Below are 19,616 nucleotides of genomic sequence, written 5' to 3' on the forward strand. Positions count from 1 at the left end.
CTACAGTGGAAATAGCTACTATGTTGTCTCTCACAACAAACTTTAATTTATGAATTTGTTTGATGTTATAATTTATATTATGGTTTGATGCTTGTTGTTTTGGGTTGATGGAAAAGATTGATGTTCCAGTCAGTTGCTGGTTCAAATGGTACAGTAGGCTAATCTCGGATTTTAGGATGCTGCTTGATCAAGGGTGTATATACTGTATTCAGACGATAGATGATGAAACGTGTGTCAATGATGTTTAAAGGAATAACTTCATCCTTGGATTAAATCATACTATATGAAAGCAATTCACAAAACTATTAAATCTCTGTCATGACAGTTTACTGTCGTTATGCATGTGTGAATGGGTGTAAAGAGGATGTGAGTGTATCTTAACCGCAGCAAATGGGGGCTAAGTCATGTGGATGTAGCTCATTCAAAAAGTGTGTGTACTATAGGTTGAAGTGTGTGTGTGTGTTTGTGTGTGTGTGTGTGTGTGTGTGTGTGTGTGTGTGTGTGTGTGTGTGTGTGTGTGTGTGTGTGTGTGTGTGTGTGTGTGTCTGTGTGTGTGTGTGTGTGTGTGTGTGTGTGTGTGCAGCTTGAAGTTTGTCTGTCGTGTTTGGCGATGGTGTGGGGGCTCGAGGAAATGGATTAGCAGATGATCTGACGATGGTTACGTAATGGTGACCATTGGGATTTTGATTTAATCTCGTTATAGCAACAATAGTGGGCTGATTACTCCACTACTGGCTCAATCTGCTGTTACTGTTAAGAGACAGGGAGGAGGAGATGAATATGGAAGGGAACAAATTATATTTTTATTATGGAAATTAGGCTTTTTGTGTGGTCATATGGAAAGATCAGCGACAGATCAATGACAGAGATATATACAAACTAACAGATATTGGTGGGCAGGCAGACAGCACATAGCTGGACATAGATGACAGACATAGCGACAGACACCAAAGAATGAGAAACACGTAGAGAATGTCTGAAACATTCAAACAGACAAAAGGAGATAGTGAGAGAAGGCAAGAGGGAGTTGGAGAGAGACAGAGCAGAGGGACATTGATTGTCAAGGTTGTGGCTGCCCTGGTTTACAATGTGTTTCTATGGGGACTTACAGCCTGTCACTGTACTGACTCGGAAGTGAAGACACTGAATACATGTTCAAGGCTTCCAGCTCACACACTGTTCTCTCTGCACACACACAACTCACGCACGCACACACACGCACGCATGCACCCACACACACATACACACGCACGCACACACGCACCCACACACACACACACACACACACACACACAAACACACATCGACCTCTTGCTGACTCAGACACTAACAAAAGAACACAGCATTTTCATCCTACCTTCTCCAACAACATACTGCTATTGTTCTGCGTTATGTACAGTATAGGCATTTCAGGTCTGATATATTCTCTCATATTCCTCACTTCAGTTCAATTTCATCCAAAGCTTTATTTTGCAAAATTATGTTCCATAATCATGTAAACATCTAAACTCATCTTAAGTATAATATTGATATGCAATTGAAATGTTACTATATATCCCTAATGTACCAAGCCTCAAGCTAATTTTAGTGTATTGTGTATTGTGATGATGAATGACCTTCATCTTTCTTTTTGTTGTTTTGTTTCCTGTGCAGATTTTCAGGAACCTTATGCTGTTGTGGTCCTTCTAGAAAAGGATTTAGTGGTGATCGACCTTGCACAAAATGGGTACGTCTGAACACATGTTAACAGACTGAACATGCTGCTAACATAAAGGATGTACTGTAGATACTGTATTATTCAGACTTTCTGAATGCTCCTCTTCATTTAAAATACAACAGTTATTACTGCCTACATACTGTTATAACTATGTCACAAACAGGAAGTATACTTGTTCGATTCTGTACTTTCATTCATTTCCATTCTGTTGCGTGCATCTCTTACAGTTTCTATGATTTGTACATGGCCTAGCATTATAGGGACTAAAACTGTGAGTTAAATGTAACTCTGTCCTGAAAAACATTTCCCCTCTCCCAGTTACCCCATATTCGAGAACCCCTATCCACTGACCATCCACGAGTCTCCTGTGACCTGCTGTGAGTACTATGCTGACTGCCCTGTGGACCTCATACCCGCACTTTACTCTGTTGGCTCCAGACAGAAGCGACAGGGCTACAGCAAAAAGGTACGGGACACACATCTCTATACTACACCCTCTCGGCTACAGGGCGCAGGGCGCAGGGCCGGCCCTAAGCAATATTTTTTTGGGGGGGTCCCCCACCTAACGGGTAAAACATTTTAGTTGTCCCCCTCTTGACAAAGGAGATTTTTTTTTTTATTCATTGAATTTCTTGCAATTCTACGGATTTTGCCATGAGGCGTAGAGAAAATGCTGTGGTTTTAAAGCACATTTTTGTCCATTCTACACATTTTGACATGGGGCGGAGATGTATTTTTGAAGTTTTAAAACTAATTTAATGCAATTCTACTTATTGTGCCATGGGGCGGACAGAACATTTTGCAGTTTTAAGGCTGATTTCCTACAGTTCTACAAATGTTGTCATCGGGTAGAGAGAAAATGTGCAGTTTTAAAGCAAATTTTCTGCAATTCTACACATTTTGCGATGACTTATGCTCATTATGATAGCTGAGTGCGAGTGACTAACACAATCAATTGGAGCCCCCTGGAGGTCAGGGCCCCTTGGCACATGCTCTTTGTGCCTGGTCAGTAATTCAGCCATGAGTACTACAAGGTGTAGATAGCTGGCTAGACTAACTTACCAATCAGTGACTGACATTACAAGAGAAATAATGCTGATGCACTACTAACATTTACATTATCTAACTCTCATCAGTAAATTGAGACCCCTGCTGAGTTCCTCATTTTTAAAATAATAATTGGGTTGTGGACCCCCTTAGCAGCCGGGGGCCTTAAGTGCCCGCTTATGTCGCTTATGCCCAGGGCCGGCCTTGACTGGGCCCTACGTAATGTTTAGTACTGTGTTATGTGCTATACCATCATATTCCATCATTGTTTACGTTGAAAGTTATACAGTATATAATCTATCCCATTATATTCTACATTCCAATCCTATCTCCTGAATGTTTTTTCTTTTCAAAATGTAAACATTTATCCTTTCATTTATCCTAAAAATGTTCTAATCCTATCTTTATTCTACCCTCTATCCTATCCTCTGTTCTGCCACTTTTATGTCATTGTATTCTTGTTATATTCTCCCCCACTGTTGGAAATGTCAGCATGTCCTGACCCTCTCCTCCCTCCATCCCTTTCTCTAATTGCCTGTTTTTTTCTGCTGTTTGTTAAGTAAGTGGTAGCGGTGGGAAGTGTTCTTACTGAAAGATTAATTGAGTCATACCACTGACCTTTGTATGTGCTACTGCATTTAAAACAACGTAAAAAACACATTCAAACTCTCTCAGACACATACACACACACACACACTCGCACACAATGACCTAAGCATTACTCATCCCTTTCCTCGACTGTGTCTGTCACCGTGGTAAAGGTTCCCTCTCCCTCTATCTCTCAGACAAAATTACATCCCATCAGCCCAGGCTGCAGCTAAGAGAAGGCATTTGTCTCCCTCCTCTTGCTTCCCTCCTGTCTCATTCCAATGCTCTCATAATGTTTTATATAGTTTGTGTAGGAAAGCTAGATTGTATCTGAAAATATCTTCTCACTGATTCCTTATACAGTACCAGTCAAACGTTTGGACAGATCTACTCATTCCAGGGTTTTTCTTTATTTGTATTATTTTCTACCTTGTTGAATAATAGTGAAGACATCAAACTATGAATAAACACATATGGAATCATATACTAACCAAAAAGTGTTAAACAAATCAAAATATATTTTATATTTGAGATTCTTCAAAGTAGCCAACCTTTGCCTTGATGACAGCTTTTCACACTCTTGGCATTCCCTCAACCAGCTTCATGAGGTTGTCACCTGGAATGCATTTCAATTAACAGGTGTGCCTTGTTAAAAGTTAATTTGAAGAATTTATTTCCTTCTTCATGCGTTTGAGCCAATCAGTTGTGTTGTGACAAGGTAGGGGTGGTATACAGAAGATAGCCCTATTTGGTAAAAGACCAAGTCCATATTATGGCAAGAACAGCTCAAATAAGCAAAGAGAAACAACAGTCCATCATTATTTTAAGACATGAAGGTCAGTCAATGCGGAACATTTCAAAACGTTTTCGTCAAGTGCAGTCGCAAAAACCATCAAGCGCTATGATGAAACTGGCTCTCATGAGGACCACCACAGGAAAGGAAAATCCAGAGTTAACTCTGCTGCAGAGGATAAGTTCATTAAAGTTAACTGCACCTCAGATTGTAGCCCAAATAAATGCTTTACTGAGTTCAAGTAACAGACACATCTCAACATCAACTGTTCAGGCCTTCACGGTGAATCTGGCCTTCATGGTCAAATTGCTGCAAAGAAACCACTATTAAAGGACTCCAATAATAAGAAGACACTTTCTTGGGCCAAGATGCACGAGCAATGGACATTAGACTGGTGGAAATCTGTCCTTTGGTCTGATGAGTCCAAATTTGAGATTTTTGGTTCCAACTGCCATGTCTTTGTGAGACCCAGAGTAGGTGAACGGATGATCTCTGCATGTGTGGTTCCCACTGTGAGGCATGGAGGAGGTGTGATGGTGTGGGGTGCTTTGCTGATGACACTGTCAGTGATTTATTTTTAATTCAAGGCACACTTAACCAGCATGGCTACCACAACATTCTGCAGAGATACGCCATCCCATCTGGTTTGCGCTTAGTGGGAATATCATTTGTTTTTCAACAGGACAATGACCCAACACACATCAAGGCTGTGTGTAAGGGCTATTTGACAAAGAAGGAAAGTGATGGAGTGCTGCATCAGATGACCTGGCCTCCACAATCACCCGACCTCAACCCCATTGAGATTGTTTGGCATGAGTTGGACCGCAGAGTGAAGGAAAAGCATTCAGCATATGTGGGAACTCCTTCAAGACTGTTGGAAAATCATTCCAGGTGAAGCTGGTTGATAGAATGCCAAGAGAGTGCAAAGCTGCCATCAAGGCAAAGGGTGTCTACTTTGAGGAATCTAAAATATATTTTTATTTGTTAAATACTTTTTAGTTTACTACATGATTCCATATGTGTTATTCCATAGTTTTGATGTCTTCACTACTATTCTACAATGTATAAAATAATACAAATAAAGAAAAACCCTTGAATGAGTAGGTGTGTCCAAACTTTTGACTGGTACTGTACATACAGTATGTTTCAATCTCAATAATGACCATTTATTGTGTTGTCTTGTTTGTTGTATTGTGTTTTGCAGGAATGGCCCATAAGTGGTGGTAACTGGGGCCTTGGCACACAGAGCTACCCTGAGATCATCATCACTGGGTAGGAGACCAACTCTATTTAACCATGTTACCTTTCCCAATCCTGCCTAGCAGTCATGATGGCAGGGAGAAGAAGCCTTTTATACTCTTAGAAAAAAGGGATCCAAAACGGTTCTTCGGTTGTCCCCATACAAGAACCCTTTTTGGTTCCATGTAGAACCATCTGTGGAAAGGCTTTTTGTAATGGAATCAAAAGGGTTCGATCTGGAACCAAAAGGGGTTATTCAAAGGGTTCTCCTATGGGGACAGCTGAATAACCCTTTAAGGTTCTAGATAGCACTTTTTTCCCCCTAGGAGTGTAGAATACTTGAACTTTGCAAAGTGACAGTGAGGCATGGGCTTGGAAAAAGGGGTCTCTTTACACTCCTCCGCTTCGCTCGCTCTCTCTTCTTATCCCCAGACACCCCTGTGTTAGTATTCTCCCCACGTCTCACTCTGAGGCAAAGCTCGAGCATAGCAAAGTACACTCTTAGAAAAAAAAGGTGCTACCCAGAACCAAAAAGGGTTCTCCGGCTGCTCCCAAAGAAGAACCCTTTGGTTCCAGGTAGAACCCTTTCCACAGAGGATTCTACATGGGACCCAAAAGAGTTCTACCTGGAACCAAAAAGGGCTCTACCAGGAACCAAAAACGGATTCCAAGAATATCTCTCTCTGTCTCCAACTCTCTGTTCAGCTGAAATGGCAAAAAGAAAAAAACAACATATAAAGAGAGATTGGAGAACGGGTGACACCAAGTGCCAGTGACACCGATTGCAGACTGAGAGACAGTGTTATGGTCTCTCCTCTCATGTTGATGTATTCTTCTGTAGAGCTGAATCTAGAATATAATCAGAGGTGAAGCCAAGCTGAATCATTAGAGCTGTGGGTATGTGTGCAGAAAGCTGAAGTCGTAATGATTCCCTCTCTGTTTCTCTGCCCTCTCTCCTTTCTTCTCCCTTTTTGCTCTCTTTTTCTTTGCAATTCACAGGCATGCTGATGGGACTGTGAAGTTTTGGGATGCTTCTGCAAGTAAGTGCCTTTACATGGCCTTCCTTACTTATAATATCTTGGCCTAGATGGCCTTATAGAGTGATTAACCAGGAGTCAACATGGAGTCAACATGTTGCACAGTTTCCCAACTCTGTACTTTCTACTAATATCCCTGGTGCGTAACTGAGCTCTCTCCTGTTTTTTCCCAGTAATGCTCCAGGTACTATACAAGCTGAAGACGGCCAAGGTGTTTGAGAAGAGCAGGAATAATAAGGAGGAAAAGCAGAACACAGAGATTGTGGATGAGGACCCGTTTGCCATCCAGATCATGGCCTGGTGTCCTGAGAGCAGGATGCTGTGTGTGGCCGGGGTGTCTGCCAACCTCATCATATACCGCTTCAGCAAGCAGGAGATCACCACTGAGGTTGTACAGGTGGGTCAGTGTGTGTGTTCACCATTTCTCTATACTTACCATGTTTAATTGTTGGATAGTGTAAACTGAGAAACATACCCATTTATTATTTATGCTTAAAGCCTGTATGTAGCCTGTATGCCAGTATGTATGCCATGACAACAGACACACAGTGTAGTGGTAAATATAGCCACCCGTAGACAGCTAGATTCTCCCTTCTCTCATTAGTGGCTAAGTGATGTTTCTTGTGTCCTGAAGGCTGTTCCTAGAGACAGTGTTTACCCCTTCACTCCTGAGGCCTCCCAATGCCCCATTAGATGAGTCTCCAGCCAGTAAGAACACAATGTGGTTGCCATGACAACATACACACGGTTAACAACCTAACCAGTGGATCATTATTTTGCGGCAGCTATGAGAAGTGAATTGACGTGAGTTGTTGGAATGCAGATAATGATATGATGCTAATGCAGCCTTATCAGTGTTATGTCAGGGGGTATGCATTTGGTTAACCATGATGCCTTGGGTCTGTGTCTGTCTGTCTGTCTGTCTGTCTGAGATCAAGTATGTGACCTGTGGAGAGATTGAGAGCAGAGTTTAAGCAGCAGTGAATCTTAAAATTAGGAGAGGAGCTTCTCTTCTCACAGGGCAATCTTTACCCCCAACCCCAGATACAGAGAGAGGAAGAGAGGTAGAGAGAAAGGAGGGCACAGATCAGCATCACATACACATTCCAATAGTGCTAATTAGACTCCCATCATGCACCAGCGCACCCACGGCCTGTGTCCAGTCCAGTAGCCTGAAGGAGGACTTAGAAGAAACCCTGGGATATCTCCACTTCAGAGCACCTCCTTGACCCTGCAATCACCCCCACAAAAACACACTCACACACACACACACACACACACACACACCAGAAGGCAAAGCCACTCACCAGATTGACATGCTGAGACCATTTGTAGGTGTCATTATAGATGAATAGTCCTTCTCTCTTTGAAGAGACACTGTTAGCTTTCACTGATTCAAGTGGTGGGAAAGAAACTGCTCAGAAGGCGCTTTAGTCATATTGAAATAAAGGCTGCTTAACTTTCATAATTGAGTTTCTGGAATGTGTGTCTATGTGTGTGTACCCCAGCTGTTGGAGGTGCGTTTGCAGTACGAGGTGAATGACATGGAGTCCCCTCCAGAGGGGGGAGGAGGGGGTGACCGCGGTGGCGGGGGGGACCGTGACCTGCCCACCCCCGGAGCAGCCTCACCCAGCCCCCAGACCACCGGACCCCCGACACACCCCTCCACCAGCAGCAACTCCTCTGACGGGGTTCGAGACAACGTACCCTGCCTTAAGTATGCACCCTGCACCACCACCGGGTCACATACAGTACTTACCATACACACACATTCCCTCTCTGCAACAAAGTGGGCCTTGGGGAAACACCACTTGGCTACCCACCCACAGGCAATCCAACTGGGTCGGGAGCTACCCCTCCTCTTCCTCTCTCTTTCTTTCTCTCCCTCTCCATCTCTCTCTGTCTGTAGGGTGCGTAGTACCCCTTTAAAGCAGTCTCCAGGATACCAGGTAGAGTTGGTGGTGCAGCTGGTGTGGGTGAGTGGAGAGCCCCCCCAACAGATCACAAGCCTGGCCCTCAACTCCTCCTACGGACTGTAAGTATAAGGTGGTAGACAGTGTATGTATATGAGATTTACTGTACACCCTAATGAAACAACCCAATATGTCAGTTTCATCTGGAGCTGTGTGCAAACCAACCAAGGATACTGTAAAAGTAAGATATGTTTTAAGGAGCGGTCTATATCTCAACTTGAGTAACAAGTCCTCAATTCAAAGAGTCAAAATGTGGTTTTGAGCCCTGGTTTTGCGCCTGTTTGATATGATTTTCCTAGTACAGCCAAGCTGGAATGGAATCAAGCCGTGTCAACACAATTTATGTCTGCTGGGAAATTCAGACTGAGACTTCTGCTGCTTTGCTTTCTGGTAGAACTAGCTATATCTCATCTGAACCCCAATTTCATATATATTTTTTCATATCTCCCGCTCCCGTCTCCTTCTCTCCTCTCCCCCTATCTCTCCCTACCACTACTCTCTCTCTCTCACCCCCTCCCCCTCCCCTCCACCTCCACTTCCTCTCTCCAACAGGATTGTGTTTGGGAACAGTAATGGTCTGGCGGTGGTGGACTACCTCCAGAAGACAGTGCTGTTGAACCTGGGGACAGTGGAGCTGTATGGGTCTAACGATCCCTACCAGAGACAGCCTCGCTCTCCACGCAAGACACGCCAGCCTTCCGGAGGTAATGGTTAAAGACTGTTTACAGTTCACTGATTTACCACCAAGCAGATAGCTTTATGTAGGCTTGTACTATATATGGACATTCAGTACAGTCTTTTGTAGTCTAGTACTAGATATGGTTTATGTAATCTTAATTAAACTACTTCTTATAGTTATGTAGATATGGGCTGATGCAGTATTATACAATGTTACAGGGATGAGCGGTATATTTGGTAGATGTGCTTACAGACTGTTCAGGCTGTATCACATGCACATGCAGGCAGTCAAAAAATAGCAATGGTGGTGGTGACGAGGTTGTATGAGGTTCTCTGTCTCCTCTCCTCCGTCTCTGTATCTTTGCAAATCCTTGAGACGATTTTGAATGGTATCTAAATTGTTCTTTTGACGATTCAGTACATCATCTTCTCTCTGTGGTGCCTGGCTGGCACACACACTCAGACACATAAACGCCTATCTTCCTTTCCTACACAAACCCTGTCAGTGCAGCACTGTGTTATTGACAGACAGCAGCGTCACTGACTGCATTATGACATACTGCCACCTTCTGTTCAGTGATTGTACTACAGTCTCCAGCATCACCAAATCAATGCCAATAACCACTGTGGTGTAATGACTCTGTAACCTGCGTGGCTTAGCAACAGCTTGATGAGGAAATTAGAAGTGTGTGTGTGTGTGTGTGTGTGTGTGTGTGTGTGTGTGCGTGTGCAGCATCTGGTGTAATTGACTTTGGTTAGCGGTGGGCTGGCACCTGTCAGAGTGTTGGGTCTGAGCAGTAATGACTTCCCCAGCTGTGCTGTGCTGTGCTGTGCTGTGCTGTGCTGTCTGTCTGTCTGTCTGTCTGTCTGTCTGTCTGTCTGTCTGTCTGTCTGTCTGTCTGTCTGTCTGTCTGTCTGTCTGTCTGTCTGTCTGTCTGTCTGTCTGTCTGTCTGTCTGGGCCTAGAACCTCTGGCTCTATGTACAGGAAGGTTGGGGCAATGGCACAGCACAAGGGCAATGGCTTGGATAGCAGTCTGTTTAGTCTGTTTCACCTCTGGTCTCTTTGGCAGGGAAAATGGCACTATACTCAAACTAAACCTACATATCATGACATCGTTATCAAACAGAAAGGAGAAAAGGACAGAGTGCATGTAATGTGCAGTTTGATGATAATGATATCTAATGTCGTGCAATGTCTGTCTTTTCCACTGCAGGTCTGTGTGATATCAACGAAGGCTCTGCCTCGGAGGACCGCTGCAAATCCCCCACTTCAGGTAAACTGTCTTTCAGCATGTTAGAGTTAGCATTACACTGGTACCCACATCAGTTACAACACCTACTGACTTTACCCACAACCCATTGTTTAGGAACAGGTGGGTTGTGGATAATAATCATGATTCACTTGAAGACTGTATATTAACCTAAGCTAAAAATTATGAATTCAGTGTAAACAACATTTAATTCAAAATCATGGGCATTAATATGGAGTTAGTCCCCCCTTTGCTGCTATAACAGCCTTCTATGAAGGCTTTCCACTAGATTTTGAAACATTGCTGCAGGGACTTGCTTCCATTCAGCCACAAGAGTATTAGTGAGGTCGGGCACTGATGTTGGGCGATTAGGCCTGGCTTGCAGTCGGCGTTCCAATTCATCCCAAAGGTGTTCGATGGGGTTGAGGTCAGGGCTCTGTGCACGCCAGTCAAGGACATTCTACTGCCAATGTTTGTCTATGGAGATTACATTGATTTTATACAGCTGTCAGCAACGGGTGTGGCTGACATAGCTGAATCCACTAATTTGAAGGGGTGTCCACATACTTTTGTGTATACAGTGTATTTGCATGCAATTCTATTAGAATGCATCAGCGAGATTTGGTTGCTATTGGTAAATATGGTTCTCTCTTAGATGTCACACTCAAACCTTTGGATGTTACAGTTCTCTGTCTGTGAAAGTTTGATATCAGGCAGACTTTATTGAACTGGAGGGTTTTGGGTTTAAGTAATACTTTAGTTACAGGTCTCAGTTGTGGACTGACACTTCATACTTTCAATAAAATATCAAGTATGTATCAGACTGATTTTGGCAGTTGTTTTTTAATATGTTTTATCAAAACCTGAGACATTAGCAGTAAACTGCGGAGAGGCCACTATGATTCTGAATTGCCTAGACAGTTAAAGACCATAAAACTCACTGAATTAGTGAATACTCTGAAGTCAGTCCAAGACATAAACTAATATCCTATTTGGTAGGAATCAATATATTTCTAAGGAGGGTTAGTTTATAGGGACTTTACAGTCTTGGAAAACCTAAATAATCCCATTAAAATGAGAAAAAAGCTTTTTCTCGGATCCTACGATTTGCCAAAATATTTATTTTTTCTATCTAGGATTTTGTCTGTCTTCCAGACCTCATATTTTGTTTGGACCTTTATAGGACCTGATGTAGTGGTTTTCTTTCCAGTGGGTTTTACTCATATAATGCTGTGGCCTTTGCAGATCTAGATTTGAAATGAAACTGAAAACTTCCATGTGAGTTCTAAGTGAGATCGGATCATGTAGCTAGGGGATGCAGATTCAATTATAGATTGTTGACAAACTAAATAGTTATTTATTACCTAAAGTATATGGAACATGGTCATAAACAGGTCAACAACAAACAACACCTTTCACACTACTTAATCCAAACATCTGCCATTTGTTAGATTTGCACAAACAAATCATTAATGTCAAGACAAGGTGCTTCCTCGATGCCCTGCCCTGGACATCTATTCTCGGTTTGCTAAATTAGCATTTGAGATGACGAGGCATGCTAATGAGATGACAACCCAGTTCCATCTCATTACTGGGTGCTTGATATTAACACACAGACATCGGGGCTAAAACACAGAGCTGAGCTGCTTTTTAAAAGGTCACAGAAAAAATAAGTAGTCCACAGACTGAAGTCCCACTGCAAGCTATGTTCCAGGTGTTCAGCCAACTACGCCAACCCCCAACGTCTGGTGTAGCTAGCTAGACACTGCCTCAGTTCACCTGCTATTTATGAGGATGGCATATCTGATATGCAGTCTTGACTTGCGCATATGTCTCCTCCTAATTGAGATTCTAGAGTCGTCGGGAGAGTCAACAAGGCTTTAAAGCTTCGTGCCGCTAAGAAAATAATTAGTCTGAGCAAAAATGTACACTATGTCAACAAATATTCTGCATGCACCCAGGTAGTGTTGAAACTGAAGATTGAGGAAAACTGCTACCAATTGGTTTACATGTTACAATGATAACAAGCAGAAAAACAGTCCTTCCACGAATAGACACATTTCGGGAAAAGTGATTGGTAGGCGGTATGGTAAAGTACCAGGATGTTTCTAACTGCACGTTTATCTACTTCCTCCCAAAAGTGTTGGCGTTAAACCATCAGCAATTCTACAATGGAAGTGGGGGTAGAGGAGGTAAGAGTGGCCAAAGACTTCAACCCTGGAGTAGTTTGGTCAGGGATAGTACACTGTATAAAATAAGGTGTCCGCCCCTGTTTTCTTCTAACAACCTGTCTCTGTCTCTGTTTCATAGTCACCTCAGTGGCACTGAATCACTGTTTGACTTAGAAACCACTAAAATAATATACACACACCCACACAGACACACACTTATAACGGTATACCCTAGACCACCATTGCATGCTACATGTTTGTAGCACGATTGTCACATCGTGAAATGTGCCTGTGGCAAATGTCCTTATCAGCCTCAACGATTGTTCCACCTTCACCCCGCCCCTGATTGGCTGTCTGTCTGTCTGTAGTTATGACATCACAGCAGTCTATTTGTATTCAATCTGTTCTGTCTGTCCGACACCGTTGACTTTGCAGCAAGGTTTTTATTCACTATCATTCTCTACCTCGTAGATTTAGGGAAATTATCAGTTTAAGAAGTGTTGTCTTTGCTTACAATACAAATTCTGTGTGCAATTCTGTTTACAAGGTGTCTGTAACATTAGTTAATAAGGAATAGAAATGGACTGTAATTTTGGAGGCTCCAAAAGTTAATGTAGTTCTGACTACTTAGCTAACAGTGCCTTGTAGGCCTCCCCAGAGATACACCTTCTCTGCTTGCACTGTATTGTCCTTCCACTGTCTTCTTCCATCCGGCTCACTTCCTGTTTCCTGTTTCCTTCCTGTCCTCGGTGCATGCTCCTGTGGTGAGGGGTTCTTAATGAATGTGTATCTTCTTACGATTCCTCTCTTCTAGGGCACTGTGTGTACGACAGCTTACTTCCTTGTTGTTATTTTGTCTGTTCCATCATTCCTCTTTGATTCAACAGGGTTGTCTTCCTCTGATGCTCTAATGCTTCCTTCCTGTTTCATTCTAAAGCATTTTGCCTCCAATGAAGCACAATGAAGCAATGCCCAACAGTTATAACAAAGCCAAAGTTTTGTCAAAGCTTATGTGTATGTATTGTAATGCTATAAGCACAACCACAGCTCAGTCCTATCTGCTAGTTCCCAACTCCTAGCTCTAGCTAGCTTTGCATGGCCTGTCATGTTCGCTTAGGTGTGTTTGTAAAGAGGGATGTTCTCTTTTTTCCAGCAAAGATGTCACGGAAATTAAGCTTGCCTACTGAGCTAAAGCCAGACTTGGGTAAGCCTTAACTTCGTGTTTACAATTTTGCTTTTCTTAATATTTTTTTCAAAAAACTGGACTCCACTGTATCCTCAAGTCCAAATGGTCTCACGATATGAGCATCTCAAATAATATGAATTCCATAGTTAGGCTACTATCCATGACTAGAACCTTATGTAGTTTTCTATAAGATGTTATTGTGCATATATTGCACTAGGGTTGGCAAAGAGCCCCGTCAACTGCCAAATTGATAGATGCATCCTATGGATTTCCTCAGAAATGCAGTCAGACTAACTAACTAACGATCATCATTTGGCAGTCTATCTGCTACTTCTTGAGATAAACCTGGAGATAAGAGGTGGAGAGGACAGAAAGCAAATTATTATTATTATGTCTTTTTTTACCCCTTTTTCTCCCCAATTTCAATCTTGTTTCATTGTTGCAACTCCCCAACTGGCTTGGGAGGCGAAGGTCGAGTCATGCGTCCTCCGAAACATGACCTGTCAAACCGTGCTTCTTAACACCCGCTCACTTAAGCCAGAAACCAGCCGCACCATTGTGGCGGAGGAAACACCATTCACCTGACGACCGAGTTCAGCGTGTAGGCGCCTGGCACACCACAAGGAGGCGCTAGAGCATGATGAGCCACGATGAGTCCCCCGGTCAAACCCTCCCCTAACCCGGACGTAGCTGGGCCAATTGTACACCACCCTATGGGAACCCCGATCGCGGCTGGTTGTGATACAACCCGGGATCAAACCCGGGTCTGTAGTGGCGCTGCGATGCAGTGTCTTAGACCGCTGGGCTATTCGGGAAGCCCAGCAAAAAAAATTGTAGAGAACTTAAAAGTTCTACTACAATACTTTTTGGTTGGATATTTTACCAACTGCTACGGTAAACTAACCAGCACACTGTTGCACAATAGAGCTTTCTGTGTATGTGTGTGTGTTCAGAAGCTTTCTCTTCCTCTTTTCTGTTTCTCTATTTGTTTATTTTGTGATTAGTCTTTTCTAAAAGTTCAAACGTTTTCTTATAGGTGACCGACAGATGCAACTACAGAACAAAACATCCTTTAATTTTGTTTTATCTGCACAGTTTACCCAAAACAAAAAGTCAAATTTCCTTCCTAGGAAGCCCAAATGGCAGAAACCGTTGAATGGGGAAGAGACGGGTTTTGGTCAGCACCTTGAATATGCGAAATCTGTCTGATACAGGGATATTATAGTCTGGTACATTTTTTGAGAGGTGTTGACATATACAGTGCCTTACAAAAGTATTCATTCCCCTTGGCGTTTTTCCTATTTTGTTGCATTACAACCTGTAATTTAAATGGATTTTTGTTTGGATTTCATGTAATGGACATACACAAAATAGTCCAAATTGGTGAAGTGAAATGAAAAAAATTACTTGTTTCAAAAAACAATTAAACATTTTCAACGGAAAAGTGGTGCGTGCATATGTATTCACCCCCTTTGCTATGAAGCCCCTAAAATAGATCTGGTGCAACCAATTACCTTCAGAAATCACACAATTAGTTGAATAAAGTCTACCTGTGTGCAATCTAAGTGTCACATGATCTGTCACATGATTCAGTATATATAAAACTGTTCTGAAAGGCCCCAGAGTCTGCAACACCACTAAGCAAGGGGAACCACCAAGCAAGCGGCACCATGAAAACCAAGGAGCTCTCCAAACAGTTCAGGAACAAAGTTGTGTAGAAGTACAGATCAGGGTTGGGTTATAAAAAAGTATATGAAACTTTGAACATCCCACGGAGCACCGTTAAATACATAATTAAAAAATTGAAAGAATATGGCACCACAACAAACCTGCAAGAGAGGGCCGCCCACCAAAACACATGGACCAGGCAAGGAGGGCATTAATCAGAGAGGCAACAAAGAGACTAAAGATAACCCTGAAGGAGCTGCAAAGCTCCACAGCGAAGATAGGAGTATCTGTCCATAGGACCACTTTAAAACCCATGCACTCCACAGAGCTGGGCTTTACGGAAGAGTGGCCAAAAAAATGCCATTGCTTAAAGAAAAAATTAGCAAACATGTTTGGTGTTCGCCAGAAGGCATGTGGGAGACTCCCCAAACATATGTAAGAAGGTACTCTGGTCAGATGAGACTAAAATTGAGCTTTTTGGACATCAAGGAAAACGCTATGTCTGGCGCAAACACAACACCTCTCATCACCCTGAGAAAACCATCCCATGTTGGTGGCAGCATTATGCTGTGGGGATGTTTTTCAGTTTCGACTAGGAAATTGGTCAGAATGATGGATGACACTAAATACAGGGAAATTCTTGAGAGGAACCTGTTTCAGTCTTCCAGAGATTTGAGACTGGGACGGAGGTTCACCTTCCAGCAGGACAATGACCCTAAGCATACTACTAAAATAACACTTGAGTGGTTTTAGGGGAATCATTTAAATGTCTTTGAATGGCCTAGTCAACCTCAATCCAATTGAGAATCTGTGATATGACTTAAAGATTGCTATACATCAGCGGAACCCATCCAACTTGAAGGAGCTGGAGCAGTTTTGCCTTGAAGAAGGGGCAAAAATCCCAGTGGATAGATGTGCCAGGCTTATAGAGACATACCCCTAGAGACTTGCCGCAAAAGGTGGCTCTACAAAGTTTTGACTTCTTGTTTGTTTCACAATAAAACATAAAACATATTTTGCATCTTCAAAGTGGTAGGGATGTTGTGTAAATATAATGTAACAAAAAATATTTTTTAATTCCAGGTTGTAAGGCAACAAAATGGGATAAATGCCAAGGGGGGTGAATACTTTTGCAAGCCACTGTAACACACTAACTACGTGTTTATACATTGTTTATGAAGTTTAGTTAATTCATCATCCCATTCATTCTTATTAACTTAATCATTATCAACTCACAAATAGCTATTAAGACTAAAAAAACTGTATTAGCATATTAAATTGACACCTCGTTTAATGTTTTGATGATGGGTGTGTTGTTTTTACTGATAAATAAAACAAGACAAGTACAAGGTTGTAAAGTTTTAGTGACATCTTCCAATGGGTCTCTATCGTACATGCCAAATGTTCTTTAAGTGCTGACTCTTAATTTTATGAGTTCCATCTGCCCCACAGATAAAAGTTGTTTTATATTCATTGTTACCCATCTGGACCTCAAACTCTTAGTTTGCCACGTAAGGAAAAAGGTTTTCCCCACAGTTTTTTGTACTGTTAAAAAGATACAGTACATCTGCTCATCCACAGCTATTTTACTACATTTCAAAAGGTGTTTTAGACCTTAAAATGAATGTCTGCTCACTGTTTGCTGCTCCCGAGTGTAATTGCTATTTTAGCTCAGTGATACAATAATGTTTAACCGCAATGTTGTTTGTCAGATTCCATCTGCAGTCTAACAACCATACAGCTGTTGTTTACAGTATTCAGGTACTGTATGTTGGTGTGTTGTGTGTATTCTCTCTCTGTGTGTGCGGGTGCTTTACCTCTCTGTGCCCTCTCCTCTACTGTCCTCCTGTCTGTATGTCCTCCACGGGGCGCCAACCCACTAGACCACCGGGACAACTCCTTCAGCCGTTCACGCTCCTCCTCCGTCACCTCCATTGACAAGGAGGCACGCGAGGCCATCACCTCCTTCCACTTCTGTGAGACATTCGCTCGGAAGGGGGACAGCACCATCACACCCTGCCTGTACGTGGGCACCTCCCTGGGCACAGTGCTGGCTGTGGCCCTCAACTTGCCTCCTGTTGGGGAACAGAGGCTACTCCAGCCCGTTATCGTCTTGCCTTGCGGTGGGTGTCTGGGTTATGTGTAAATGGATGAGTGTGTGTGTGATTGTGCGAGTATGCAGATGAATACATAAGGCATGCTAACAACTCTTTGCTACATGTTATCATCTTTCTGTACACACATTACATCTTGCTCTACACATAATCTACAGTACTAGTCAAAAGTTTGGACACACCTACTCAAGGGTTTTTCTTTATTTTTACAATTTTTTCTACATTGTGGAATAATAGTAGAGATCAAATCAAACTTTATTTGTTACACGCGCCGAATACAACAAGTGTAGACCTTACCGTGAAATGCTTACTTACAACCCGTTAACCTCAACAGCCAGTTGAATCCTGTGGCGCGTTATTCAAATCCTTAGATATGCTATTACTTCAATTTTTCAAGAATATGACTATTTTACACCATTTTAAAGATAAGACTCTCGTTAATCTAACCACACTGTCCGATTTCAAAAAGGCTTTACAATGAAAGCAAAACATTAGATTATGTCAGCAGAGTAACCAGCCAGAAATAATCAGACACCCATTTTTCAAGCTAGCATATAATGTCACATAAACCCAAACCACAGCTAAATGTAGCACTAACCTTTGATGATCTTCATCAGATGACAACCCAAGGACATTATGTTATACAATACATGCATGTTTTGTTCAATGAAGTTCATATTTATATCAAAAACCAGCTTTTTACATTAGCATGTGACTAGCATGTGACTAGCATTCCCACCGAACACTGCCGGTGAATTTACTAAATTACTCACGATAAACGTTCACAAAAAGCATAACAATTATTTTAAGAATTATAGATACAGAACTCCTCTATGCACTCGATATGTCCGATTTTAAAATAGCTTTTCGGTGAAAGCACATTTTGCAATATTCTGAGTAGATAGCCCGGCATCATAGGGCTAGCTATTTAGACACCCAGCAGGTTTAGCACTCATCAAAGTTAGATTTACTATAAGAAAAATGTTCTTACCTTTGTTGTCTTCGTCAGAATGCACTCCCAGGACTTCTACTTCAATAACAAATGTTGGTTTGGTCCAAAATAATCCATCGTTATATCCAAACAGCGGCGTTTTGTTCGTGCGTTCTAGACACTATCCTAAAGGCTAAATAAGGGTGACGAGCATGGCGCAATTCGTGACAAAAGAATTCTAAATATTCCATTACCGTACTTCGAAGCATGTCAACCGCTGTTTAAAATCAATTTTTATGCCATTTTTCTCATAAAAAAGGGATAATATTCCGACCGGGAATCTGCGTTTAGATAAACAGACAAAGGAAAAGAAACCATTCGGTCGAAGCGGGCACGCGCCTAAGCCCATAGTACTCTGAGTGGCCACTTGCCAAAAGCGATAAAGTGTTTCAACCAGAGCCTGCCTCGATATCGTTCAACGTTTTCCCGGGCTCTGAGACCCTATGGAAGACGTAGGAAGTGTCACGTTATTGCACAGATCCTGAGTCTTCAATAAAAAGAGCCAAGATGAAACACTACTTCTCAGACAGGCCACTTCCTGCTTGAAATCTTCTCAGGTTTTGGCCTGCCATAGGAGTTCTGTTATACTCACAGACACCATTCAAACAGTTTTAGAATCTTTAGGGTGTTTTCTATCCAAAGCCAATAATTATATGCATATTCTAGTTACTGGGCAGGAGTAGTAACCAGATTAAATCGGGTACGTTTTTTATCCAGCCGTGCAAATACTGCCCCCTATCCCCAACAGGTTTTAACCAACAGTGCAGTTCAAGAAAAGTTAAGAAAATATTTACCAAAAAAACTAAAGTAAAATATAATAAAAAGTAACACAATAACATAATAATAACGAATCTATATACAGCGGGTACTGGTACCGAGTCAGTGTGTGGGGGTACAGGTTAGAGGTCATTTGCACATGTAGGTAGGGGTGAAGTGACTATGCATAGATATTAAACAGTGAGTAGCAGCAGTGTGCAAATGGAGGACGGGGGTTAATGTAATAGTATGGTAGCCATTTGATTAATTGTTCAGCAGTCTTATGGCTTGGGGGTAGAAGCTGTTAAGGAGCCTATTTTGTTCTAGACTTGGCGCTCCAGTACCGCTTTCCGTGCGGTAGCAGAGAAAACAGTCTATGACTTGGGTGACTGGATTCTGACAATTTA

The 19,616-nt window shown here is 42.2% G+C and overlaps 1 protein-coding gene across 4 annotated transcripts in view; it reads left to right on the forward strand.

Moving 5' to 3' along the window:
• Positions 1-19,616, forward strand: part of stxbp5a (syntaxin binding protein 5a (tomosyn)) — a 195,922-nt gene that overhangs the window by 166,519 nt on the left and 9,787 nt on the right. The window contains exons 11-22 of one of the 4 annotated variants that reach the window (XM_014145282.2): positions 1,654-1,726; positions 2,036-2,183; positions 5,350-5,417; positions 6,384-6,424; positions 6,595-6,818; positions 7,930-8,138; positions 8,331-8,456; positions 8,947-9,098; positions 10,288-10,347; positions 12,465-12,515; positions 13,648-13,698; positions 17,190-17,471. In XM_014145282.2, coding sequence (XP_014000757.2) covers positions 1,654-1,726; positions 2,036-2,183; positions 5,350-5,417; positions 6,384-6,424; positions 6,595-6,818; positions 7,930-8,138; positions 8,331-8,456; positions 8,947-9,098; positions 10,288-10,347; positions 12,465-12,515; positions 13,648-13,698; positions 17,190-17,471 — 1,485 coding nt within the window. Of the gene's footprint in view, positions 1-1,653; positions 1,727-2,035; positions 2,184-5,349; positions 5,418-6,383; positions 6,425-6,594; positions 6,819-7,929; positions 8,457-8,946; positions 9,099-10,287; positions 10,348-12,464; positions 12,516-13,647; positions 13,699-17,189; positions 17,472-19,616 lie in introns of all 4 variants that reach the window. The other 3 variants (XM_014145279.2, XM_014145283.2, XM_014145281.2) reach the window with 3 other exon arrangements.

The sequence above is a fragment of the Salmo salar genome, chromosome ssa15, assembly GCF_905237065.1.
Source record: "Salmo salar chromosome ssa15, Ssal_v3.1, whole genome shotgun sequence".
In the NCBI taxonomy this organism is placed as follows: domain Eukaryota; kingdom Metazoa; phylum Chordata; class Actinopteri; order Salmoniformes; family Salmonidae; genus Salmo; species Salmo salar.